Raw genomic sequence first — 27,501 nt, forward strand, 5'->3', positions numbered from 1 at the left:
TGGGGATTTAGCTCAGCGGCAAAGCGCCTGCCTGGCAAGCGCAAGGTCGTGAGTTCGGTTCCCGGTACCGGAGAAAAACCAAAAAAAAAAAAAGGGTATTAGGGCAAAGTGATCATAGATACTGAAGAAATCACTAGGGAAGCATCTGTAAACATATCCAAGAGTCCTGTCAAAATATCCATGACTAATTTCAAGGCTGTGTGTATGGTTACCTGTGTTTAATATCAGTATTTAGTAAATTATAATGTATTTATCTGTTTAACTTAGAGCTTCCAATAGAATCTGTAAGTCATGAAGGAAAAGCTAGAACACTGCTTCTAATTTATGTCCTAAATTATGCCAAAAAATCTCCTGCACAGTTTAGTCCTGTGCTCAGTATGAGGTCAAAGGAATCTGTTTTTTGTGCTTTTAAGAGTTTCATCCCTTAGGCACACAAATTTTTTGGGTGGAGTACTATTTTGCATACTTTTTTATCATATACTCTGACTGGTTTCGGTGATTTCTTCAAACATACAGCAAGGGCTTCGTTTATGCGATTGGCACATGCCGAATCAATTTAGTCAGCCAGTTTACTGACGTTAGCAATGTATCTAAAAATGACAATGCCCGGTACCAGAGAAAAACCAAAAAAAAATAAAATAAAATAAAAATGACAATGATTCTGTGCATAATGCTGTAATACATATGGCATCTGTACGCTGAAAGTTACAAAATGATGGTAAAAGAAATTGAGGAGGACCTAATATCTTCTCATGGATGGAAACACTCATAAAAAAAATCAATTTTATCTAAATGGATCAATAAATGTAATGCAATTCTTATCAAAATCCCAACAAGGTTTTTTTTAGACAAGGACAAGCTTTTTCTCAGCTTGTGTGTGGAAGGAAGGGACCTAACATAGCTAAATCACTTTGAAAAAGAAGAACTAAGTGAAGAAATTGACTCTACCTTGTGTTTGAGTACACAGCTGCAGCGATCACCATGATATGGCATTAGCTGAGGTATAGAACAGACCACGGAACAGAATAGAGAACATGGGGATAGACTCATATAGATGTGTTCAAGTGAATTTTTTTTTTTGTACCAGGAATTGAACTCACAACCTCATGCTTGCCAGGCAGACACTGTGCTGCTGAGCTATATCCCCAGGCTGCAAGTGAATTTTTGACAATTCATAAGAAATTAAGTCCACACATGGTGTTGGAACAATGGGACATCCAGAGGCCGAATTACGAGCATTGCTCAAAATGGATCAAAGACCAAATTTGTAAAACTGTAAAAAACTAAGAAGGAAATGTGGGAGAAACTCTTCAGAACTTGAGGTTAAACAGATGTTAGAAATTAAATTTCAAACAAGATCCCCACAAGGAAAACTTGATAAAGTATAACATCTTCATTAAAATTAAGAATTTTTCCTTGTCAAAAAACTTCGTTAAAAGGATGAAAAGGCAAGCTATAGGGAGAACATATTAACAAACCTCATATCTAACAAAGATTTGGACCTAGAATAAAAAAACTACCAAAGCCCAACGGGAAAAACTCTAAGCAATCTAATTAGAAAATATGCCAAAGACACAGACATTTCACTGCAGAGGATGGATAGAGGACGCAGGTGCAGAGATGCTCTAAAGTCACGAGATATTAGAGACTCAGGAGTAAAGCACAAGGAGATACTGCTGACCACCAACTGGAAGGTCTACGATGAAGAAACCCTAATACAAAGCAGTGGAAAAGATGCAGAGAAGCTGGAGGATTCAGGCACTGCCGGAAGAACGTAAAGTAACAGTTATTCTTGGAAACAGCTTAGTGGTTTCTTATAAAGGTAAACATGCACTTACCATGTGACCTAGCAATTGCACTCCTGGGCATTTATCCCAGAAAAATGATCCCTTAGGTCCACACAAAAGTTTACATGTGAACTTTCGTAGCACGTTAGTCACAAGAACACCAAATTGGAAATAACCTAGATGTCCTTCCATGAATGGTTACATGAACCACAGTCTGCCCTAAGCCACTGAGTATTACTCAGCAAAAATGAACACCCACTGACTGACGTGTGGGGAATTATGCAGAATGAAAAAAATCAACCTCAAAACATTACCTACCATATGATTTCATTTATATGATATTCTCAAAATAACAAAATCAGAGAGATGAATAACAGAGTCGTGGTTCCCAGGAATGGGGACAGGAGTACTGGAGAGGAAGACAAGATGCAGGAGTTCTGTCTGGCTGTAAAACGGGGACCCAGGGAGCCTTGCGGTGATGGAACATTTCTGTCTTGATTATACAAATCCATATCCCCACACAAGAGAGGACATGGAAACTGTAACTGTGAGTAGGTTCGAGGAACTCGAATAACGGTGACTTTCTAGTTGTGAGACTGCACTACAGTTTTGCTGGAGGAAACTCAAAAGATATCCCAGTCCTTTCTGCATTTCTTAAACAACTCCTTTTAGCTGTAATTCAAATACCGTATAATTCATCCATTTAAAATGTATGACTCAATGGCTTTTAATTTGTGCAAAGCAGTAGAACTACTGCCACATTTAATTTTAGGACATTTTCATCACATTAAGAATAACTCCTATACCTTTTAGCTCTCAGTACTCTATCATCTGTATCACGCCAGACCACAGAGTAATCACCAACCTACTTCCTGACTCTACAGATTTGCCTATTGAGGACACAGCATATAAACAGAACGATATACTACGTATTCTTTTGTGACTAGCACCTTGCACTGAGTATAATGTTTACAGAGTGGATCCATGTTGTAGATATACCAGTATACACTTCAGTCCATTTTATGACTAGTATTGCTTTGTGTGGACAGGCCATAATTGATCCACTCATCAGCGGATAGATATTCATGCTGGTTTTGCAGTTTGGCTAAAGGCTATTGTAAATATTCATGTACAAAATTTTCAATTCTCTTTCACATAAACGCCTATGAATAAAATTCTAGGTATCTCTGTGTCTGAATAAGCAATACGCTGCTCTCTAAAATGGCTACACTATTTAACTTTCCCATCAGGAATGTATGAGGGTTTCAATTTCTCTATATCCTCAACAGTACTCACTAGTACCTGACATTTTGATTGTGTATAATTTTTACAACTTCCTATGTAATGTATAATTATTTCAAAATAGAAAGTCTGAATATGGATCAGTAAATCTTGTAAGATCAACAATCATACCAAAAATAATAATTCTGTTCCTTCTTTCCTCAGGTAATGATTTTGGTTTTATTTTTATATCTTAAGTGCAATTCTTCGGATGTCCAAAACCACGTGACAGTGACAAGACATGGAGGCCACATTTGTTTCGATCCCAATTATTAGAGATTTCTCTCCAGCATTTTTTGTTAAGCATGGTATTGATGATAGGTTTCAAACAGATACTCTACCACGATGAGCAAATTCACTTGTATTCTAGAGTCGTAATGAAGTCTTTCTAAGGAGAGGTTGAATTTTATCAGCATCTTTATAGAAAATGATTGTAGGATGCTATCTTATTAAACCGACTGATGTGATTTTCAAGGTTCATTAATTCATAACACTGACTCCTTTCTGAATTCTCAGTTGTACTTCTTTTAAAACAAGGCCAACCCTGGTCAAATATATTTATTAGAGAGAATTATAAAATCAAATGGCATAATAGATGGGATCATTAACCAGAAAGCAATTAAAACAAGCAATTTGGCATGGACACTGTAGAAAATCACAGTAATATTAATATGAAATTATACAGTCATATTTAATATATAAAATACAGTATATATACAATACACATGTGATATATAAATTCTATCCATATTTGCTATGCATACACATAATTTCACAGTAACTTATATAAATAAAACTTGTCCTTGTCACCTTTCTTGACTCCCCTCTTCAAAGAGATGTAATTTAACGAAAAAGAGGACGAAAGCGGGATGGAGCGTGAAAGGGAAAAGTAAAAGGGGAAGAAGAGGAAGAGGAAGGAAGGAAATTTCTATCACTTTCTCGTTTCCCCTTAAGTAAGTTTACGAAAGCAGGTCTGACCAAATGTGTGAGCCTCCGCTGTAACCAGGGGCTCTATGCTGTCCCTTTAATGGTCCCGTTGACCCCCAATGGATTTTTCTCAGGTGCTAACCTGTCTTTGGAAAACGAGTTTACATTCTCTTCGATGCTAAGAGGCACACCACGTTTCAGCACATCGCTGGAAACCACCTCTACACAACGACTAGTGTTAGTGGAAGATGATGTGAACTGAGCGTCAGAGATGAACTTCATGCTCAAGAAAACAGGCGGAAATTGGTGGACATCATAAAGAACTGTTAATCTTTGTCTCGTGAGGTGCTGGAACTCAGCAGTGACTACTGGTCCCCCTTCATTAACAATGAATGGAAAGCACCCCTCCTACACGGGCAGATCTTCTCTCCTGTGCAGGAGGGAGCTGGGGAGGAGGCAGATGTCACCTCTCAAGCAGGGTCACTCCAGGTGAGGCAGGACAGCCACTTGGAACAGTCTGTCAATCACAGAGCCCTGAGTTCAAGTCTTGGCTCCGTCTATCAGTGGCAGCCTTACAGGCCTGGATGAGTCAGGGGATCCCTTGGGGCCTCTCTTTCCTCCTCCACAAACAGAAAGTAAAAGCAGTCGCTCTTCCACTGAGTTGCTGATAGATCTGACTAAGAAATGCCTGGTATAAAACTGTTCACTTAATATTACTTTTATTGGTGATATTGCTAAATGAAGTCAGTGTTACCTAGACGGTAATGTGGTATTTTTTAAAAATCCATTTAAAGTTTAAAACTTCCACACGGTGTAGAAACTTCTTAAAAACAAAGCGATTGACATGGCCTCCCTAACTTGGGAAGGGTTCCCGAGTTGTCCGGTGTACGCCTGGGCTGGTCTGGCTGGAGGAACTAATGCGCATGAGCATGTGCCATGGGGAAGCATGACTTCCGCATTCTCCTTCCTGAAAGGAAGCTGCTTGCGCCAGTGTGGAAAGGGATTAAGAGAAGCACCTTCGAGGGCAGCGGGCTCTGCCTTCCCACTCCAGTCCCAGACAGCCGCTACAGTGCACTCGGGTCCATCTCTATTTCCTATATGCAAATGAGATCCCACCACAGGGAGGAGCTTTCTCCGTGGCCAATGGCCAGAGGCAGAAGGCCTGCAGTCATCGTAACAGGAAGAGGAAATCAGTCACACCTAACAGCTGCAGGCCTAATATCGAGGATTTAAGGTCAGGAAAAGCAAAGGGGGACTAAAGCCAATGCGCAAAGTTGTCACACAACAGAAAGGACACCCTGCGTGGGCATGCCTAAGCTTGTTCACAAGGTGAATTTCAAAGACACACCTCTTTACTTCTAGTAGGAAGACAAACTTTAATTCCCAAGAAAAGAGACATAAAGGTCACCAAAATCCCACAACCTGTGTGTCTCAAGGGACACAAATTACTATACTGGTGACATCAGTTTGGTTTGGTCTGCAGTTGTCAACAATCTTCACTTAGTCCAGAGGTTCTGGATGCCCCTGAGCAGGCCACTGTCAGGGGACATCAAAATATGCAGTGAGCTCCCTCCTTCATGACTCTGTAGCAGCGACAGTGACGTAAGCCAGGGCACAGCTGCCCGGAGGCCCAGGCAGCCCGCCGGGCTTACTCATCTCCGGGCCATAGTGCAACTCGGGTTACCACTGGCCACTACATTTGCACACATGACAAACCAAGCTTACAGCAAATGTAGTACTGAATGCAAAAAGAGGGCAGCACAAGTAAATGCCTTCGCCGCCCTGCCCAGCTCACCTTCACTAGGAAGAAGGACACACCGTATGTCCGCAGGGACCGGGCCAGCTTCACATACTTGACCTTGGCTTCTATTTCACTCATCTCTCCACAGTTCTTATGCTCCTGCAAAAGTGACAACAGGGGTGCCTGTTACTACAACTCTGCCAGCAGGTGGACGTGGGGGAGAGGCGGTCACTGCAGGCGGGGTGCACAGGGGCTATGAGTACAGTAAGTCATACTCGTGTCTGAAATTTCTCTGGGACACAGACATCTGAAGACTGAGGAACACAGCAAGCAGAAAGTTCAAGTACACAGCCTTCAGATTAGAGCTAGAATCCAAGCAGTCTACGTATTTCATAACCAAGTGCAATAATTCACACACATGAAGCGTGGCAGACCAGGGACAATAACTGCAATCAGATTTTCAAAGGACTCCATGTCCCAAAAACGTTCAGCTCCCACACTTTAAATAAACATGGAGAAGTGTTCTTCTAAGGAGAGCTATCATTTTAACATCTACCCAAATTGTAACTTTTCCAAACAGTGAATATATTGGATAAAATGTTATGTAACACATGAAATTTATCTTTTTCTTTTTCCATTTCAAGATCAAAGACTTTGATCTCTTGGACTTCCTAGTGTTTCACGGTAAAGTTGATGATACCCCTGTTCTTAATGATTGCCTAGACTGGATAAGTCCCTGACTTTTAAAATAGCTCTGAACTGCTCCCCAATTTTAGCTTCAAAAAAACACATCTCAGGAATAAAGAGCTCCGTGTAGCTTTTCCCTCGGTGTGGTTTAATGGTCGATCACCTTGTTTCAGTGCTACCGGGAAAATGCCTTGGAAATGAAATGTATGCACGTTTTTCTCAGAAGGGCTAAGTAACCTTTAGCAAGAAAATATGGATTAAGATAATAAATCTGTCCAAAGTGGAACTGTCAGCTCCTTTACTCGTGAGTCCCCAATCATTTATTATATAAGAACACATGCACAGGGTGCAAAGCCATCAGTGCGGAGGGCCCTTGTGCTAATAAATGAGGACAGGGAGTGAGCAGAATAATAAATGTCTGTACATTTCCGATACCTGAAATATTCTCTTTTCAGCTCCTCTCTGCTTGATGTATTCTTTGGGCAGGAATTCCTTTAGACTGAGAAAGAGACAGAAAGAAAAAAGGTAGGCATTTATCACGTTCTGTGGTGAGAAGCAAAGAAAAGAGACTGTTAATAAAACCCCCAGTTAAGTCACTAACACGCTGATATTTTACGGTGTAATTAATAACAGGCTATAATGTCCTGCAATGCACTTAGGTAAGGACACGTTCAAACCAGTCAGATTTTAAAAAGGTGAAACTAACTCATTTCAAAGAATTTCTAGGATGTACCATTAAGAGAAGAAAAGCCCGAGAGTGTAAGGAAAGGAGGGAAAGGCCTTGTTTTTTAAAATGATTATTCTATATTTTCTACATGTTTTTTTGTAAAGTAGTAAGAGGATAACTGCTGCAGGAATGGAAATGGTTCTCCAGTGGAAGAAGGGAAAAACAAGAGCATTTCTTGTGTTAGAGTTTTCATTCGGCAAGCACATGAAATTACGAAAGACCAATAGTTGTGTCGTGCTGACATTGTTACTACAAGGAAAGTAATTATTTTATATAACTTTGGAAAACACTTTTTGATTATACATCTTTAAGGGAATATATCTTAAGAATAAACTGTGCTACGGAAGGCATATAAGTAAAACTATTGGTATCAATATTTTAAAAACAATACCTCTTTTCTGTCCTTTCTCTACAAATGCACACACTGTAAAATTAGGTTACTAGATTACGTACAGATGGGATGCTACGTGTAACTAGGATAATGTAAAGGAGTAATTATTTTCACTGTTAGGAATCAAGATTTTCAGTATAAATTAGATAAAAATAAATATGCAGCAAAAATACTTCATTAAAAATGTTGTAATCTTTCATCTGCGTTGGAATTATCGGCCTGGGTACCAGACTCACTTCTCTTTCATTCATAAAACATTTTACAGCTGTGTCCCTGGTAGAAGCCAGGAGCAAAGACAGCCTGCGGGCACCCGCCCCCTCCAGTACAGCAGCCAGGCAGTCCTGAAACACCATTTTCACTAAAAAGAATCACAGCACCTGAGAGAAATGACTCAATCTAAGTCTAGAGCAGAAAAAGTATTCGTTATTCCTGGGACCTCCTGCATCTTAGCTCAAGAAAGCTGAAAAGATGACACTAGAGCCAATATCAAGGGATTTCCACTGTCCAGAAATGAGATGATTTTTAACTCTGTATGTAAAACAAGAGAACAATAAAATGAACTATTCACTGCGCTTCCTCAACGATCGACTCTTGGCCAATCACGTTAATCTACTTCCTGGCTCACAACCTGCCGTGGATTATTCTGAGGTAACCTCCAAACATCATACAAACCACTACTTCACAACTCTTAATTAACTCTGAAGAAAATAACTGATAGATCAAAGCAAATTCTAGTGACTGCTTAAAACCATACAATGATAAGTTGATGGGGAACGTTATAACAGATAGGCTGTTTTGCAACACCTAAAACCACTGATCAATTTTAATGTTAATGAAAGTAGGAAACCAGACAAGAGATGCCTCCTCACTGATCCAAGAGGAGAACATAGCATCACCTAGGAATTATTTCTGGCAATCAAGAATAAGTATATAAGGCTGGGCATGGTGGCGCACGCCTGTGATCCCAGCACTCAGGAGGCTGAGGCAGGAGGATCCTTGCAAGTTCAAGACCAGCCTGGGCTACAAAGTGAGCTCCAGGCCAGCCTGAACTGCATAGCGAGACCCTGTCTCGAAAAAACCAGGGGCTGGGGATTTAGCTCAGCGGCAGAGCGCCTGCCTGGCAAGCGTGAGGTCGTGAGTTCGATTTCCAGTACTGGGAAAAAGAAAAAGTACATATATAGGGCTGGGGATCTAGCTCAGTGGCACAAGTCCTGAGTTCGATTCCCAGTATCAAAAAAACAAAGTACATATATAATTGAACCAGAATTTAGTTAAATTCCTGGATCTAAATACTAGTTAGCTAAATGGGATATATGACTATGTTCAATAATATCATCAGGACATAATTAGCCAAAGAGAAACATGAAAAAAGCTATAAAAATAGCCTACATTTTTCAGAAATGACTGGTTTGGTAGACATGGTTAAAAAAAAGTACATAGTAATGTACTATGAGATTTCACAAGTATATTTACTATAAGGTTACAGTAACGAAGAATAAAATACTATACTGATTTTAGAATAGACATATAGGTCAATGGAATAAAATTCAGAGAAATTAACACTCATTCTCATGGTCAATTGATTTTGAACAAATGTTCTAAGACAACTCAGTAAATATAATTTTTTTTTCTTTGTTTTAAACAAATGTTTCTGGATATGTGGCAGACTCTGGGAGGCTGAGGCAGGAGGACTGCAAGTTTGAACCCAGTATGGGCAACTTAGTAAGATCTTGCAAAATAACAACAATAATAATAATGGCTAGGGATGTAGCTCAGTGTGAAGGCCCTGGGTTCAATTCCCAGTATTATAAAACAAACAATAAATAAAATTTTAAAAATGGTGCTAGGACAACTAGATATATCTACAGACATAAGAAAGAAGATGGACACTACACATTGTACATTAAAATTAATTCAATATGGATGACAAACTGCAATGTAATGCAAGTAATTATCACTGTAAAATATAGCGACATTTACAGAAATAACCACAGCTAAAACTACAAATCTTTCAGAAGAAAATAAAGTAGTAAATCTTTATGACCTTGGTTTAGGCAGAGACTTTTTAAATACAATAATAAAATCATACACAGCAAAAAAAAAAAAAAAAGAAAGAAAAAAGGTGGAGATCAAAATTACAAACTTTTTTTTGTCTTTTTGAGACACGGTTTTACTAGGCAGTTCAAGCTGGCCTTAAACTCACATTGTAGTCCAGGCTGGCCTCAAACTCAGTGATCCTCCTGTCTCAGCCTCCAGAGCGCTGGGATTACAGGCATGTATCACCGCATCTAGCTAAAAATTACAAACTTTTGAACTGCAAGTGATACCATAAAGAAAGTGAAAATACAGTCCACAGAATGGGAGAAAATATCTGCAAGTTATGTATCTGATAAGTAAATTTAGAATACATAAAAACCCTTATTGGTAGGTAATAAAGAGACAAATTTCTCAGCTGAAAAATAGCCAGAGGATTCTGAACAGACATTTTTCTAAAGGAGATATACAAGCAGCAAATACACATATGAAAATATTTTCAATGTTGATCACCATCAGGGCTAGGCAAAAAAAACCACAGCACAATTCTGCCACGCACAGACAACCAAAAACACGGCTAATTCTAAGTGTTGACAAGGTCAGGGAGAGTGTGGAACCTCAGATGCTGCTGGTGGGAGTACAAACTGGTGCAGTTGCTGTCACACAGCATTTGGTAGTTCCCTAATGCATCAAAGCAAGTCAACTTCTTCATACGTACATACACACAGAAAAACGAAGCCGATCCACACAAAAGCTTGTACACACACATGTACAGCAGCATTATCCCTGGCAGCCAAAAGGCGGAAATAACTCAGATGTCTATCAGTTGAGGAGTGGATAAATAAAATGTGGTTTATCTCTCCAATGGAAAATTATCCAACAGGCAAAAAGAATGAAGTACTGATACACGCCACAACATGGGCAGGCTATGCTAAGGTCAAAGAAGCCAGTCATAAGACAAGCTGTATGATTCCACCGATGTAAAACCCTGAGAGTAGGTAGATCTATAGACAGAGGATTACGGGTTTGCCCAGGCTGAAGACAGTAGTGGTGGGTGGGGTGTGGGGCGAGACTGATAAAGGATAAGAGTGTGGTGATGGGTGAACAAGTCTATGACTATATTAAAAACACCAATTTGCATAGCTTAGGGCAAATGCTTTTAAATATGAACTATACCTCAATAAGGGTCTTAATAAAACAACCCCCAGTTACCCAAATATAACGTGTAGGCCTTATTGGGATTCTGATACAAAGCAAGTACAAAATGCTTTTGAGACAACTGGGAAAGAGCTAACACAGACTAGGTATTAGATGATATTAAAGGATTATTGTTAATTTTATTGGGAGTTAGGATGGATTTGCCATGTGAATGCTTAATTATTTAAAAATTTTAACTCTGAGATTATTAGATTGTCCATTGTTAGAGAAAGACCGAACTACTTACAGAAGAACTGAGAACTCTTTATATTTATTATTATTATCATTATCATTATTGTTAGACAGAGTCTCACTATGTATTCTAGGCTGGCCTCCAACTCTCACCAGTCCTGCGTCAGCCTCCTGAGTGCTGGGATTACAGGCCTGTGCCGCCTGGCTTCAGAATGCCTTTTGAATGCTCAAGCCAAAGAAGAGGGAGGCAGGGCAGGCTCTGTGAAGACTGGAAGAGTGACGTCTCATCACTCTGGAAAGTAACTCGGTTGGCAAGAGTGGTTAAGCTGGTTTTAGGGGTGAGGGTCTGAGCAGTAGCAGAATATTTAGGGCCTCCTCATGAGGTCCCACTTCACACTAAATCAGCAGAAACACTGAAGCAGGAGCAGCTTATACCTTAGGACCATCACTGAACAACCTCATGGGCAAAAATGAGAGAGAACAAAATGGCTCAGGTAAGAGGAGTCACTGACACGAAGACTTCGCTGAGGCCACAGGGCTGTGGGTGGCAGAGAGCTCGTGACTGTGCTGCCAGGGGCGCACTTCACAGGACAAAGAAGAGCCCTGTGAGCCCTCTCTGCAGTGTGCAAGGGTGCAGTGGCTCCAAAGCCATTCACAGAGAGACCTGCCTACGGGTGGCAAAAGCATCCAAAAAGGCTTCACATCAAACTCACTCAGAACAATGACAGCTACTAGACTCCCAGCGTCCTGTACTCCAGCAGGGGGAGACTAGGTTGGACATCTGCGGGAATAAAGTCCTGGGCTGCACTGAGCTCTCTCCACTCAGCTCTGCAGGACCAGCCCACAAGAGTTCTGCAGGGGAGACGAAGACAACTCCAAAACAACAGAGGCGCTAGCCCGATGCCTCTACAGTTGATTTGGGGTGAGTTTAAAGAACTTTACAACAGGAAGTGCACACATGCTGCGTATGTGCATGTGCATGCGTGTGTGAAATACTCCCTGGTCAGTCAGCATCTGTGCAGCATGGACAGAAAGCAGGAAGGCACTGGCCACCTGTCATACTGCCTGCCCAACAGACAGCCCAACAGTTCCAGCTTAGTTCCTGATCACCAAGATCAAGTACGGAAGGTTCCTAAGCGTGCACACAAAGGGATCTGTCAGCCTGCTTGGAGAAAACAGATCACACTGTCCAACCTGACTGGACACTTTTCAACTAAGCAAGCGCTAGCCAATGCAAGTCCTTTCCACTGCCCCCTTAAATCTTCCCACCTTTAAAGGAGAGCCACATAACGTCTTGGAGTTAGACCTGACTCTTCTTGCAAGCCTGTGAACAACTGCCCTTTCTGAAGGCTGCAGTAACAACACCTCCCCGATTCACCAGGTGAATAGGCTGCTCAATGTCCTTACTCTCCAAGGCATGCAGGAAGTTTGCAGAGAATAAGCCCCTCTCCCCAAAATGATCTCTGCTCTGGCAGAATCAGCAGGATGTTTCTCCAGCCTGCAGCAGCTGGCTGTGTGCTGGGTGATTACATAATGCACACACCAAGCCCATCAACTGCTAGTGCAGGGTAAGAGCTGGGCTACTGCAGGCTTCCCAAAAGTACATATTTGCAGACTTAGTAGATACAGCCGAGACCACTGTGAAACACTGAAAAGGAAAAAAGTACACAAAAAAATCTCAGAAAACATTTTGTCCTTATATTGCCTTGCAACTGCTTTTAAATTCCCTCACACACGCTGCATTATGTGTAGTTCTTACAAGAAAGACAAGGTAGATGCCCCCTTGGGGGGACGCACGCAGAAAGAAAACAGCCTGGCACACAAGCACATTAAGCTGAAAGTTAGTAAGGCCTTGCTGAGAAGCACATACTATAGTCCTTGTTATGATTCTACAGTGGAATGGCTTTTCGTATTATCCAAACCACAGGGACAGAAGGTTTCTACTGTCAACAACTACTGCCATGTGTCATGGTCAAACTCTGCTTTGGGTGTTTTCCAAGCAGGAATCAAGTTCTGACAAAACCTCCAGCAAGAGAAGACCTCATTTTATACATGGAGTCTGAGGCTCAGTGGTGGAGTCCGCTATCGTCACGGCCAGCAGGTCAAGCTTATGGCTGGGCTCTGGGGACGTGCGCTGGGCCTCCCCCCACCTGGCACCTCCAAGCTACCTTTCAGCCGCATAGGGTTCCATGGGATCAGTATTTCCCACCTGTTTGACAAGCAGATGAACAACAGAAACACCCACTCAGATAAGAACAAGCACCATGTAGTGGCAGATGACTTGTCAGACTGCTAAGGAGCCACTGGAATCATAAACAGAGACTTTTATATTTAATACACTGTGGGAGCAGGCTCTGGATTCAAATCCAGGTGTTTCACTAAAATCCCATTTTCTGTCCTTTTTAAAGACAAGCTACAATTTTATTTTCATTGTATATATCTGAATGCATATCATACGGCGCTGTGACACACACATACATACTGAAGTTACTAAGTCTAGCAAATGAACACATCCATTATCTCGCAAAGTTATTACTCTCTAGGAAAGCAAGCTAACATCTCTCAGCAAATTTCTAGTACACAGTATCACTGCAGTACGCATGCCTCAAACTGGGCATCAGATCTCTAGACTTATTTCTCCTACATAACTGAAATTCCGTATCCTTTGTTATCCATCTCCCCCCTTCAACCATCTTTGTACTGCTTTTACGTATTCTTGTTTAGTTTTCTGTCCCACACTAAAGTGAAGTCATGCAGTATTTCACTGCGTGTCTGTTACTTATTATAATGTCCTCGAGGAAAATCCACGTAGTCAGAAAAGGCTGAATCTCCTTTAAGGCTGAACAGCATTCCATTGTATAGATAATAAAACCTTACTTTCCTATGTAAAATTTAAATTGTCTGCACAAGTAATTCCAACAGAGGAGTCCCAAAGATTTCTTGTGGTCTGGCAATAAGTTATAGGTGTATGGGGAGGCTGCTGCCATTTAGGGAAATATTAACCACCTCTCATCTGTCCCAGAGCTGCCACCAAGCAGCTGTGTGACCTAAGACACATGGCTGCCTGTTTTATCACCTGAAAAGCAGAGAAGATTCTGGCTTAGGATTGTTACTTCTCATACGAACTGATAATAAGTGATGTGTCCTCATTCATGAGGTGACACGTTGCACACGCACGTGTGCACACACACATACACGCACACTCACAGAGCAGTGCGGAGTCTGCCCAGAAGTATGTGCTGGGAGGGATGCACCAGAGACGGTACCACCCAAAGGACCTGGGAGAGCTCAGGTTTTCTGACTTCAGTCTTTATGGTGAAGCACCAAATAACGGATAGCAACACCTCAAGTGCAGTATCACATAAGGTTCTCAGAGTGTAGTCCCAGCACCAGCAGTACAACACCATCTAGGAGCTTGCTAGAAAGCCCCACTGTTCAGGCTTCCTCCCAACATGATGAGCAAGATGCGCCGGGAGTGAGTCCAACGGTCTGATCTAATAAAAACTCTGGGTGGTGGATTTGAATCCCGACTCAAAAAGCAGCATGCCTGTGTGACCGAGAGTCTGACGTGGGTAGTGCTGAGCTGGAAAATGTCTAGGGTGGTCAGCAAAGCTGAGAGAGAGACTGGCATGTGTGTTAGCTCCCACGTGTGAGACAACAGAATACTAAGGACTGCGTAGGCCCCGCGGTCCTGGATCCGGGTGCTGGCAGGTTCTGCTGGCTGTTGAGGCTGCATAGTTCAGAGGCGAGAGAGGAAACCTGCGCTGTCCTCCCACAGCTGAAGAGCAAGCCGGCTAAACAATCAGCAATGACTGTTTTGTAAAAGCCTTGATCCTACCCAGGAAGCAGATGTTTCGGGGTCCAGCGGCTGTCTGAAGGTCCACCGGTTAACACTACCACATGGGCAACATCTGAATTTTCTGGGGGACACAGTCCAATCACAGCAGCCGGCAGAAACCCTGGAGCTGGGTCTGCAGGTTCGTCTTGGCTGCACAGTGGTTCTGCGACCCGGAACCAGTCCAAATGCCCTTTGACGCAAGCACGAGGAAGTACCCAAGAGCTCAGAGGGTGAGGGCTGGCTCAGGGCAGACATGCCTGGCGGGGAAGGTCTTGCGTTTGAAAGCAGCAAGGGAAGCAGGCACGACATCGGGTGGCTGTGCTCGGAGGAAGAGGCGAAATGCCACCAATTGAGCATCACAACCCCAAACTGACAGGAGGGCTGTGAGGACCTCAGGACACAACCAACAAGGAAGCCACAGTGCGGGCAGTGTGCAAACGGGCTCTGGCTGCGTTTTAATTTAATTTAGTGGGAGGGTGATGGTGGGGAACCTGAGGCAACAGACACGGCGGAGGAAAAACAAACGCTGAAAAGCCTGCTTCACTGTTCATCAGAAAACAGAGACTCTGCAGCCGGGTTACTCTGCCACAAGCCCTCGGAGGGCGAGCTCCGGAGGGGGAGGATGTGTTTGAACAGATGCCAGGTGGAAAACTGACTGGAGACCTCCTACAGTGTCAAGAGCTTTGCTTGTTGACAGTAGAATTATCTTGAGCTTGTAGGGGGAATTTCCCAAGTCTGCTCTAAAGTCGTTCACAGCACAGATTGATAGCCTGGGTCGCTTTGCTTTCTTAGTAAAATACATGCCAGAAATACCCACATAGAGCAAGAGGGCTCCAGTCGTCCAGGGTAAGAGGTTTTCTCGACCTGTCACCTGCCTGCCGCCCTTGGCCCCTTCCATCCTGTAACATGCAGAGGAATACAACCTTTTTGCCTGGCTTTGAACACCTGTTAGCTTTTCCTTTAGCACACGCTACACATCCAACCTCAGCGAATCCAAGCTCGTATCTCAGGGCCAGACTATGCACAACTGTCTTTTTAAAAGACATGTTAATTGTAAAGCATTGCATATTAGAGAAAAGCATACGCCTCGTAACTTACACACCCACCACCAAGGAGAAACCCGGGCCATGGGGTGCTCAATTTGCTTTCTAATCACTCTCTCTCCTTCTGCTACTAAACACAGAAACAAATTTAGCTGAAAGCCCACTTCCCTTCTTTGTCTCTCTAATGGCAGATCCTTTCATGGATATTTTAATGTGTTCCTCCATGTCCTTGTGTTTATAAACAAAAATATATTCTGTTGCTTTTTGTATATTTTTAAATACAAAGATGCGTACTCTGAAATGTCCTGTTTCCTCTGTAAAGTACACTGGTGTTTTCATGCATTTAAATTTATGCCCATCTGATAGACATAAAATGCTATGTCTGTGCTGTTTTTGTATTTTCTAGGTTACTTAATAGGCTGCATATCTTCCCATGCTTTGCAACAGAACAGTGCTTCCTTCTTTTAAAGTGCTTTTTAATGTGCTTGTGATCTTTTGTAGATTTGTCTTTTTAATAAATATTAATCTGTTCTTTAATGGGTATTAATTTGTTCTTGGTAGTGTACATCACACATACACAAGTTCTTTTTTCTGGCCGAAGCTGCATGCCTCACTTGGTGACACCTCTTGTTTAATAAAATATCATAATTTTAAGAGAGATAGGTTTTAACACACTTTTGAATTATTCTATTATCCTAGGACAAGGGTGTTCATAATAGTTTCATAAAAAATTATGGTAGTTGTCTTGCATATGTCTTCATTCAGCTTTGGCCTTTCTTTACCTAATTTATATAAATTTTTAATAGCTAGAGGTATCTACATTAATAATGCTATCTCATTACTACATAAATGGGATATTTATTGAAATTGAATCCACAGATAAATTTGGGTAGAACTGTTTTATCTGATAGCAAATCTTCGTGCTCTTTAACATAGTAAATCACTCCAATTTTCAGATCTTTTATGCTGTCTGTAAACTTTTATCATTTTACTGGACAGATCTTGGGGATCATTAGTCAGTTTCTAGGTAAATTACATGTTTTTGTTACTATTATTAAAAAAACTCCCTTTCCCCAAACTCCCTGTTTGTTGATCGTATCTGGGAATGTTATCTGATATCACAATTGACTCTTTCTAGAAATCTTGCTTACACTCTTGTTAATTCTGAAAGCTGCTTTGTAGCCGGACTAGATTATCTCGTGACAGTTTGTTTTTCCCGGCCGAATATCACTGATCTCTCTTTCCTCGCTGCAGTTGTGAGGCCCTTGGCATTGTGCTGGTAGAAAGCACTGACTGTAGGCACCCCTCCTGGCATTAATGGAAGTGCTTCTGCTATGAAATTATCATACTCCTTATAGAATTCCTGAGTGGACTGAGTAAGTTTCCATGTATTCCTAGTGTACCCGAATTTCCTTTTCTTTTGTCTCCATGAAGATTATTTCATTTTGAATTTTTTTTCTCCGGTAAGTCAATCCCATAGTCATACACTCTGTATTCCATAAATATATTCTCTAATGTTAAAAAACTTAACTACTGTCTTCTCCACAGTGTTCCCCGCCTACCTTTTCTAAAATAGCAAAATTTTCTCTACAACAGCATCCAGTTTTCCATCTCTGCTTTGTTTTATATCTTGCCATGCATTATTATTTAATGTATCATGTATTTTACTTATTATTACTTTGATCTGTCCTCCATGCTAGAATATACAGTTCAAGAGAAAGGAATGTTTGTTGTTCACACTGCATCAAATTCCACTCAGATTCCACGTCTGCTATGTGAAGCCTGGGAGTAACTCTAGTTATAACTTGCATTGTCACACAAGCATGTTCATGCTGGACTCTGTTAATATTTTAACTTTTGTGGGGAAGACGTACACATTCAGTTAAAACACTTTACAAGACTGTGCTCGGTTTTGGTATTACAATTTTGCTGATTTCAAATAAAGGTGATGAGCTTTACTTTTGTGGTCTACCCTCTGAAATAACCCAGGCCCAGTTTGTGTTTCGCTTTCTGATGGTCTATTTTAACTTGTCAAGGCAGCATCTTTAAAGATGATACATTATGCAGATTTCATGATTATCCATTTTGTCTAAACTATTCTTTTGCTTCAAGTTTGCATCACATTGGTTTTTTTGTTGTTGGTGTTCTTTTTGAAACAGGGTCTCACTGTGCAAGTTCAGGCTGGTCTTGAACTCACTTTGTAGCCCAGGCTGGTCTCAAACTCCCAATGATCCTCCTGCCTCGGCCTCCCGAGTGCTGGGATTACAGGCATGCGCCACCACATCCGGCTCAACACATTGTTTTGAAAAATATTTTTATCTGCAGTTTTAATCTATTGTCATTATTAGTAATATATGTCTTTTCTTCTTCATCAAGCTTATCAGAGTTTTGTATTAGTTTACTGATTTTTTTCGAGCCACTTTTTTGTTTTTATTAATTCTGCCTGTGATTTCTATCTTATTACTTTCTTAAAATTTTTCTTTATTCTATTCTGCTCTTGTTATACTAATCACTCTCGGTGATGGGTCTGTGAAATTTTTTTCTTTTACACACACTTAAGTCAAAGTTAAGTGCATTTATAGGTTCAAGTTATTTTATCATTCTGGTGAATTAGTCCTGCCATCTTTATAATGGTCTTTACTTGCCGTTATGCTTTGTCTTAAAGTCTCTACTTAGCATCACATCCAATTTGGTGTGTTCAGCTTTAACTAACCATTCATATACTTATTCGTAAAGAATCAGTACATAACATCTCTCCAAGTCATGCATGCACCTGGCACAGCAGCACACACATGCAATGTTTTCTCAATGCATTTTCCAAATGTAGAGGACTGTTAACAAGAATACCCAATTATTAGATAATCTCCTGTATTTATTTCAAGCTCCAATAAAAGATCTCTTTCTGGGTCTCTTTCAGGAGACCCAAGGAAAACTGTCATATAGACAAAGCACACTGGACCCAAACTGGGAGACCTGGCTTTCTTCTGGCTCCCAGGGATGGACAGCTGTGGGCTTTGTCGCTGTTTGGTCATCTAGTACCTGTGTTCTCCTCTATAAAGTAGACAAGGCATAACAAGTAACTCTTAAATGCCTGAGAGCTCTCCAAGTCTTTCTGCCTCAAATTATCACTTTTCTAAATGAGTGCTTTCACTATGATGATGCAGAGTTTAGAAATCACTAAAAGTTGAACAAAGCTGAAAGCAAACGGTGGTAAAAACGTCCCTCTTACACTAACATGGAACAGAAATACTTCATTTATTTATTTTTTTGGTACTGGGAATTGAACTCAGGACCTTGAGCTTGCCAAGCAGGCGCCTGTGCCACTGAGCTATATCCCCGGCCCTAAAGTTTTCTTAAAACTTGAAAGAAACAGACTTGTTAAGCACACCCCTACATACTGCATTTACCTACTGCATGACTGAGATTTCTATGTTTTGTCTGGCTCTGGCACAAGCTCTTCTCATTATTCTTCTTTCTCATTATCCTTTAAACTCTGGATTGTTCAGGTCTAGCAGGGATAAAGGCTGGAAGGGAGAAGACAGAGGCTGCAGGACAGAGCCCTGCCAGTCACCACGAAAAGTCCAGGCCACAAAAAGGATCCGCCAGCCAACTCAAAAACCAGGGCACTGCGGCCTACCTGGCTTCCTTTAATTAAGAGGGGACTTAGCTCCTTGAGAAGTTTCCCCTGTACACGAACAGCAAGAACAGTCGCAGTTAAATATCCACACTGAATAGTAATGCTCCATCACCTAGACTACATTTGGCCCAATTAAAAACTAAAACAAATTCCTAAAGAAAAATCACTGCCACCAGGCACAGTAAATTTATTTTCAGTTAGAATCTGAGTAAGGGAAGGGCACACAGCCTATTGGAGGCACGGACTTCATTTTCTAATCTCCAGGAAGAAACCCTGCTGTAGTACAACTGCTTCTCTTCTGCTATCTCAGAAATTATTAAGAGAAGGACGTTTTCACGGGACGGTGAGCACCCAGCGGGAAGCAGGACCATACATGGCAAGGGACATTGTGAAGACCAGTACGAATGCCCTGAGATTAACTTCTAATCTCTAGAGAAGCAGTCAGCAGCACGGTGACATTCGCCATGACTGGGTTGGTACAACGGGTGACAACAGAAAAGAGAGACCCAAGAACGCTCTGATCACATGCTTAAGGACCTTTCTAATCCTGGCACAGGCTGGGAGGCCAGTGAAAGGGGCAACTTTAGCCTGGACAAAGAAAAGACTTTGAAAGCGGTCAAGCTCAGCCCCGGAAGTCAGAAGTTGTGCACAGAAAAAGTCTTGAAGCAACTGTGAACGAGCTGTCACTCTCTCCTTTTACATCCATCACGTAAAATCCTGCTTTCTCTATGCGCAAGGTCAGTGTCCCTCACCAGGCTGCACGCAGCTGCAGCATGAAAACCTAAAAGTACGGAACTATTTAATCCCAAGTTGTCTGGGTTGGAAGAAACCTTCCCGCTTTCTGTTTTCTCCTCTTCTCCCTCAGTCACTTGAGAAACAGCAGCAAAAGGTAGCTTCCTCCAAGCCTAGTGAGTTCTGAGTGTTTATCGGTCTCTGCAGCCCTAATCCTCCTGTTTGAGATCAGCCGTACAGTACGCGAGGAGCCAGCTCTGCAACTCCAACGTGGGCATAGAAAAACTGCTAAAAGAACACATGCACGCGCTCTACGGTGACGAGGCTGCAGGGTCACAGGACAAAAAGCAAGCTCCCAAGGCTCCTGTGGAAGGAAGCCAGACCAGGTGTTAGAAACGGGCCTCCAGAAGACACCTTGTGACTCAGGCGAGGTCACAGAACAGGGTGAGTGACAGGAACTGCTCAAAGCTGCTTAACGGTCAAGGTCACTGGGGGTGTATTCTTTTTTTTTTTTTTAAATTTTAAAAATAAAAGGAGGAAAACCCTAACAGACAGACAACATTTTACAAAATAGCAAAAGAACAGTACAGACAGTACGAAGTTACAAACAAAGTGGTAGGGAATTAACAATGCTTGTTGTATTACACATTGATATCTTCAAAGTGTTTTCTCATGAAAACAGATATAGACATGCAATGCTGATCAACCAAGGACTCACTAAAATGCAGTGTCCCCATGGAAAGGTTCCTGGGGTTCATTAATTCACAAGTAAAGCTTTTGGATTTGTTTGTTTGGGTTTTTTTTTGTCTTTTTGTCTTTTTGAGACACGGTCTCACTATACAGTTCAGGTTGGCCTTGAGCTCACTTTGTAGCCCAGGCTGGTCTGGAACTTGCAATGATCCTCCTGCCTCAGCCTCCCAAGTGCTGGGATTACAGGCGTGTGCCACTGCACCCGGCTGGGTTTTAGACCAAACAGCATGTTGACTAGGCCTTGCCTATCACTTAGACAAAAGTCAGGTTTACTTGTTACGACTTGGTTCTCAGTATTTTCCACCAGTGTGAAAGTGCGTTCAAGGGTCAAATAAGCCTCTGCCTTCTCCTTTCCCCTCAATCCCTCTTCACAGGAGACTGTGCTCAATTTATCTCATGCTACACACAGCCTCCAGAAACACTCACGTGCTCTACCCTCTCAGCCAGTGTCCCTATTAGGTTCCCACCTCGAACTGTTGCACGTTGTATTCTAGGGGACAGTGTGACGTTGACCATGGGGAGACTGAGAGATCCTTCCTTCCTTCCTTCCTTCCTTCCTTCCTTCCTTCCTTCCTTCCTTCCTCCCACCCTTCCTTCCCTGTCCCCCTTCTCTCTCTTCTTTCAAGCATACTAAGCGGCAACCACCAGAAAAAGGAAGACAAGGACAGGAATAGTGTCAAAGGAAGGGATGCATAATACCGTAACACCCTCGTCAAAATCCAGATCAAAACAAAGCGAGAGACCAACTCAGAAAGGTGTGCAGTAGTAGCACCCTGCTAGTGGCTGAGAATCTGTAGGCAACGCAATCTATTAGCCAAGCTCTGTGTGACCCTGGGGAAACGCAAGGGTCAGCTCTCTTGAAATCCCAGGGTCTAGACCCAGGAAAATACATCCCCACCATTTTTTGTTTTTGTACCGGGAATCAAACTCATGACCTCTGACTTGCCAGGCAAGCACTTATGCCGCTAAGCTATATCCTTGGCCATCCCCACTATTTTATAAAAGGTCCATAGACCAAATAGAATGAAGGAACGGAGCAAGTGTTCCACTCACACGTCACACTTCAAAGCAACAAAGAATTCATAAGACTGTAATAAAGAATGTCCGCCTCTCCCACACTATGCTGCTCTAACATAGGAATCTCAAGAAATTGGACATGACGGTGGACTGGAGATGTAGCTCAGTGGTAGAGCCCTTGCCAACCATGTGCAAGGCCCTCGGTTTGACCCCTATAAGAGATGAAACCAAAAACAGAACCTGCCAAAGGCAATCAAAAGTGTTCCAGCATGGGGCTGGGGATTTAGCTCAGTGGCACAGCACCTGCCTGGCAAGCGCAAGGTCGTGAGTTCGATTCCTGGCACCAATAAATAAATAAATAAAAGTGTTCCAGCATGAGGGGACACCATGGTAACGGGCAAGCTGCATGAAGTGAGCCCCTCAAGTCCACAAGCACTGAGGACAGGCTGGACAGCAGCTCGTGGGGTACCACAGACACTCTGATAGAGAGAAAATCACCCACTGCCAGAACTTAGAACCTGCTTCGAGAGACTACCCTGAGAGTAACCCCAACAAGAAATTTCTAGGCCTCCTACCTTCCCTGCAAAACACAAATTTGGTAACATATTCAACTGAACGAAAGCCAGCACCCTCACAAGGGACTGAAATCTGTGTGTATTCAGGTACCTTGCTCAAAAATAAACAGGTGACAGGTTAGGGTACGTATGTGGCCCCAAGGTCGTGAGTTCGATTCCTGGCACCAATAAATAAATAAATAAAATAAAGTAAAATAAAAGTGTTCCACCTGCAGCACCACAAAAACAAAGAAAAAATAGATGAAAAGAAAAGAACAGGAGAGAAAAGAGAAAACCAAAAGATCATTTACTCTAAGAATCCAGGCTTGTGTTTATGCTCCACGTGAGGTCCGAACTGTATCTGGGCTTGAAATCCACCAAACTCGCAGGCTTTCTCAAAGGAGACGGGGTGGGAGCCATTCAGGATGTCATCCCGGGCCTGAAACACACGAGGAACAGCCTCAGGGGTCTGAGGGGACAAGGCCTCACCCCACAGACACGGCTCTGCCCCAGCACACACACTCCACAGAGCTGAGGATCGGGGCGAAGGTACTGAGATCTCAGGGGGTGGCGGGAACTCCACAGGGCAGGGCCACGTGGCCCAGGCCCAGAACACATGCCAGCGGTCTGGTATCCCCCAGGGAAAGTGTGCTGATAACCTAGGGAGACAGAAGCAATCATGAAAGACTAGAGGCAAAGGAAAATCCCTGTGAAATGACCAGATCCACACGAGCTGAAACAGAATCGTTTACTTTTGACGTACCTAAACCACAGAGTTAGCAGAGAAAACCAAAGAAGTAAAATCACCCGAACCTCAACTGCAAAGTAAAGGCTAATGTATTATAAGGGGCAATAGATGGATATACACACAGAGAAAAGAATTCCAGACCCGAGACATCCAGCAGAAGGATGAGCAAGGCATAGTCCTAGAACCCTCGCTGTGTCTCAATTCCTTCGGGTTTTTGGTCCACCGGTGCTGTTGCTATTTATCCCTCTCCTTTCTGTCTTTCCTTTCTCTAAATGGCCCCCAGACCGCCCTATGCAGACGCTCACAGCCAGCCCCTTGGACCTTAAACCCCTAAGCATCTTCTCAACCCCTAAGCGTCTTCTCCTGTTCTGCTGTCTCCTCTCCTTCCAGCTGCATTCCATTCCATTTCTTCCACCCACTAACTCGGGGAGCAGCAAATGTTCCCTCCAGAAGGCCAACGGGTGAAAATCTCAGACCTTCAGAGCCATGAGGTCTGTGTGGCAACTACTGAACTCTGCCACTGAATCACAAAATATATACACAATTACGTAACATGTAATGCGTAACTTATGTAATACACGACTTCTGTACAGAAGGAGGGCTGCGGTTGGCAGTTCTCGTATTATTTCTGAGGCCCGATAAGCAGATAGATGCAGGGAAGGAGGAATTAAAGCTTACATGACAGAAAGTATGGCAGTACAGATGGGTGTTTCTTTTGAGCCAAACGTAACTGGAGGGACCATCCAGTGATCAGCCCACATCTCACATACTGGGAAACTGCAACTCAGATGTGTTAAATGATTTGTTTGAATTTACACAATCAGTTAATGGTGAAGATATAGAAGGGTATGTGCAGATAGTGTTCAGTGAATGGGAAGTAATGATTTTTTTGCTGAGATTGTGTCGTGTTCTAAGGTGCTAGCTAACAAAGCTATACTGTCTTTGAACTGGTGAGCCATTTAAATACAGGCCGTCTCTCCAAAACAGGAGAGAAGAGCAGTGCCGGGCTCCAAGTCCCAATTTGGGAAGGCGAGAATCCCAGAAAGGTCCCACCTGGATGGCCAGTGATTCCCATCCAGGGCCAACCTGCACTAGCACCAGACAGGAGGAACCCAGGGACGCGTGCCCCGGATGTGGGTGCTGGGGATAGTGTGGGAGACAGAGCCAGGCTCCTGCTCCCTGGATACCAGCCAGGAGCCCACACAGTTCCCCGGGCACAGGGTCTGGGAGGGGAAGGCTGTACCTGGACGTAAAGCAGGTTCAGCTGCACAGGGTCTCTGGAGTCCACGTTCTGGTCGGAGTAGAAGAACTTCCGTCGGAGCAGCAACGTCTCGTTTTCATCTACGCCTTGCTCTCTGAACGTCCGGCTGTGGTCCAGCCAGTTCACTGCAACACAAGACGCAGAAGAGCACTGTGTGTGCTTCTCCTCCCAACTGCAAGGGATTCACCGCAACGGCAGTGGGACCCAGGCTGGGCTTCTTCCATGCTGACAGTGAGAGTGACTTCTTACGTTAACGCTGTGCTTTCCACTTTGAAAACCAACTTCTCATCTACCACATGACCAACAAAAGGGTAAAGAAGGACAAAACCCGTGGCCATTCCTAAAGTGAGCTGACCCTCCACAGCGAATTTATCACATGTTCCCCCTCCCCAGAAGGCGAGAGTAAGGAAATGAGTATTTTAGGCTAAGAAACCAGGTTGGAATTCTCCTCAAACTCAACAGTAGATACTTGAGTTTCATCAGGTGAAATGACTCAGAGGCACCGAACATAACCAGTAACCTCTGACCCCGAGAGGAAAAGAGGAAGAAGAGGGAAGCGGTGCAGAGGAGGGGTCGGCACTGGAGGGTGGAGGGGACAGACCGCCCCTCACGTGGGCCAGCTGGGTCTCAGGCGTTCTAGGAACCCCGCCCGCACCTCTAGGTGCACAGACATCCACTACCCCTCGCGGGGCTGCACATGCACACCCGCACACGCACACACACTGCAGGTGAGTATTTACGACCCGCCTCACCGCGTTCGAAGCAGCTTCAGCACACAGAATGGGGCTGACGGCCCTTCCCTCCCACAGTGCCTGGGGCAGCCCTGCGCACACGTGGATAAATCCTTGGGGTTTGTCTACTCGAGTCTGTGGGAAAGAAGTGTGCAACCGGGAATCCAGTGAGGCGGACAGAAGAGGGTCCTAGACAGAGTCAGAGGAGATGGCAGACCCAACAAAGATCAATGAACACAATGACAATGAGGATGTCACCCCAGCGCTGTGGCAGGAGCAGGAGGTGGGGGGCCCGAGTGGACGGGGGGATGAAAGACGGTCCCGCAGAATAGGAGGGGCGGCAAGGTGCACATGGCCCGGCCAGCGGGGACGCGTGCGGCTGTATTCTTTTTCACACGTCAGCTGTGTGGCTGGGCAAAGTGACTTTCTTATGAGAGAAGCTTATCCTCACTTTTGCCCTCTGGCAGACAGAAGCAATGCTCACCCATGGCCGTTAGCATCGACCCAGCAGGGACAATGGGCAAAGCTTCTGGATGGAAGCACACAGCACTCCTGAAGACGGCGTCTCCACTGAACACACACACACACACACACTCTAAGCAATCGGCATGCACGAGGAATTAAAAGGGACAGGGGGCCATGTTCCAATGACACAGAGGTACGCAATCGCCAGAACCCACGGTGTGGGTCACACCACACAAGCGAGAGTCTGGTTTCTCCACATACGCAAATCTCAAGGGAAAAAATAGAAGAGATGGGGAAGAAACACTAGGGACATAAAGCAGCACGCTACCCAGCCCTATCTGCACCCTCATTCAAACTACTAAAGGAATTTGTGGGAGACAACGGAGAAACCGTGAGCACAATTTATGTGTGAGATGCAAGGACGTTTTTTTTTTAGGGAAATGGTACTACCATTATTTTTTATTTCTCCAGAAGTGTTTCAGCTTTGAGTGACATAAGCCAAAAGCTTTACAGATTTAAAAAATAACCCCAGAAACACCACCCTGGGGCGTGAGGGTGGTGAGAAGGGGCCGGGGTCAGTGCAGCCCGCGCGCCCGCACCGCGTCCACCCAAACGCTCACAGTCATCGTCCGTGTGCAGCTTGGCCTTCAGCTTCTCCATCTTCCTCTCATCCCGTAGCAGCGTCCTGTCCTTCTTGAGCGTCCCCGTGCCTTCCTCTTTCTTTTCTTCAATGGTTTCTTGGATTAAAGAGTACTCTTCGTAATTCGTTATTCCTGAAAACAGAAATGAGGGGACAGCGCTTAAACTGCTGTCAACGCCTTCCACTGCGGGCCTGGGGAACTGCAAGGTGCCCCTGTTGGCCAAGGATGCAGAGAGGCTTTTCTGGAGTGAGCAGAGGGAGGCCACAGGTCGCGTGACTCTGACGCGAACGAAGGACCACTCAAAATGCCATGTCCAGTTCTCTACTGAGTCTGGAGGGACAAGAACAAAGCAGATACCAGGGAAGGCAAGAGGACATCTAAAAAGAAGTGTCTGAAAGAACTCAGCTCCCTTTGCATGAAGAACAGACTAAGACAGGCAGGTCTACTTTTTTTCAAGTATGCAGAGGCCTTCCTGTGGGACAGGGGGCAGCGCTGTCCTCTGGGGAGACTAACAGAAGAAAACCTGCCCAACAGTCACACAGGCTCTCACCATGGCTTTCAGGGAGACTGGATATCAATGGGGGAGGCCTGAATCACACACAGTTTTAAGAATTCCTCTCAACTGAAAACACCTGTTGTTTTCTGAAAGAGAAATAAAAGCTCTAAGGGCAAGAGGAAGTGAGAGGTTCACTTGATTACAAGAGCACAAGTAGATTGTCAGATCAGGAGAATGGATGTGTTCTCTTGGGACTAGGCAGAACAAAACTACACAGACACCACAGGAGGGTGGATAAAAACAGGAGAGATGGGCGGGGGATGTAGCTCAGCGGCACTGCACTTGCCTGCTAAGTACAAGGTCCTGAGTTCGATTCCCAGCACCAAGGAAAAAAAAAGAGGCATGTTGTTCAAAACAAAGCAAACATGGAACTGGGTGCATGGCTGCTCACCTATCCTGCTGCAGATGGTTACCAGGAGCTCCCCCACGGTCTTAGAGTCGTCCACCATCACTGTCTTTACAGATCCATCCAGCATCCGGATCTTCTGAGGCCTCTGTTTCTTTTTGTATTCCAAAATGTCCTAGAACCCAAACCGTACACGTATTTCACACACATGGGAAGCA

General features: G+C 43.6%; 1 protein-coding gene across 1 annotated transcript in view; it reads right to left on the reverse strand.

The window, feature by feature from the left end:
* Positions 1-27,501, reverse strand: part of Tln2 (talin 2) — a gene marked incomplete in the record, with an annotated part of 349,184 nt that overhangs the window by 146,460 nt on the left and 175,223 nt on the right. Inside the window, 6 exon segments of the mRNA XM_005393813.2 lie at positions 5,791-5,895; positions 6,859-6,922; positions 22,847-22,974; positions 24,527-24,669; positions 26,361-26,513; positions 27,329-27,458. Coding sequence (XP_005393870.1) covers positions 5,791-5,895; positions 6,859-6,922; positions 22,847-22,974; positions 24,527-24,669; positions 26,361-26,513; positions 27,329-27,458 — 723 coding nt within the window.

This window comes from Chinchilla lanigera, unplaced genomic scaffold (assembly GCF_000276665.1).
Source record: "Chinchilla lanigera isolate Chin_1 unplaced genomic scaffold, ChiLan1.0 scaffold00049, whole genome shotgun sequence".
NCBI classification, from domain to species: Eukaryota; Metazoa; Chordata; class Mammalia; order Rodentia; family Chinchillidae; genus Chinchilla; species Chinchilla lanigera.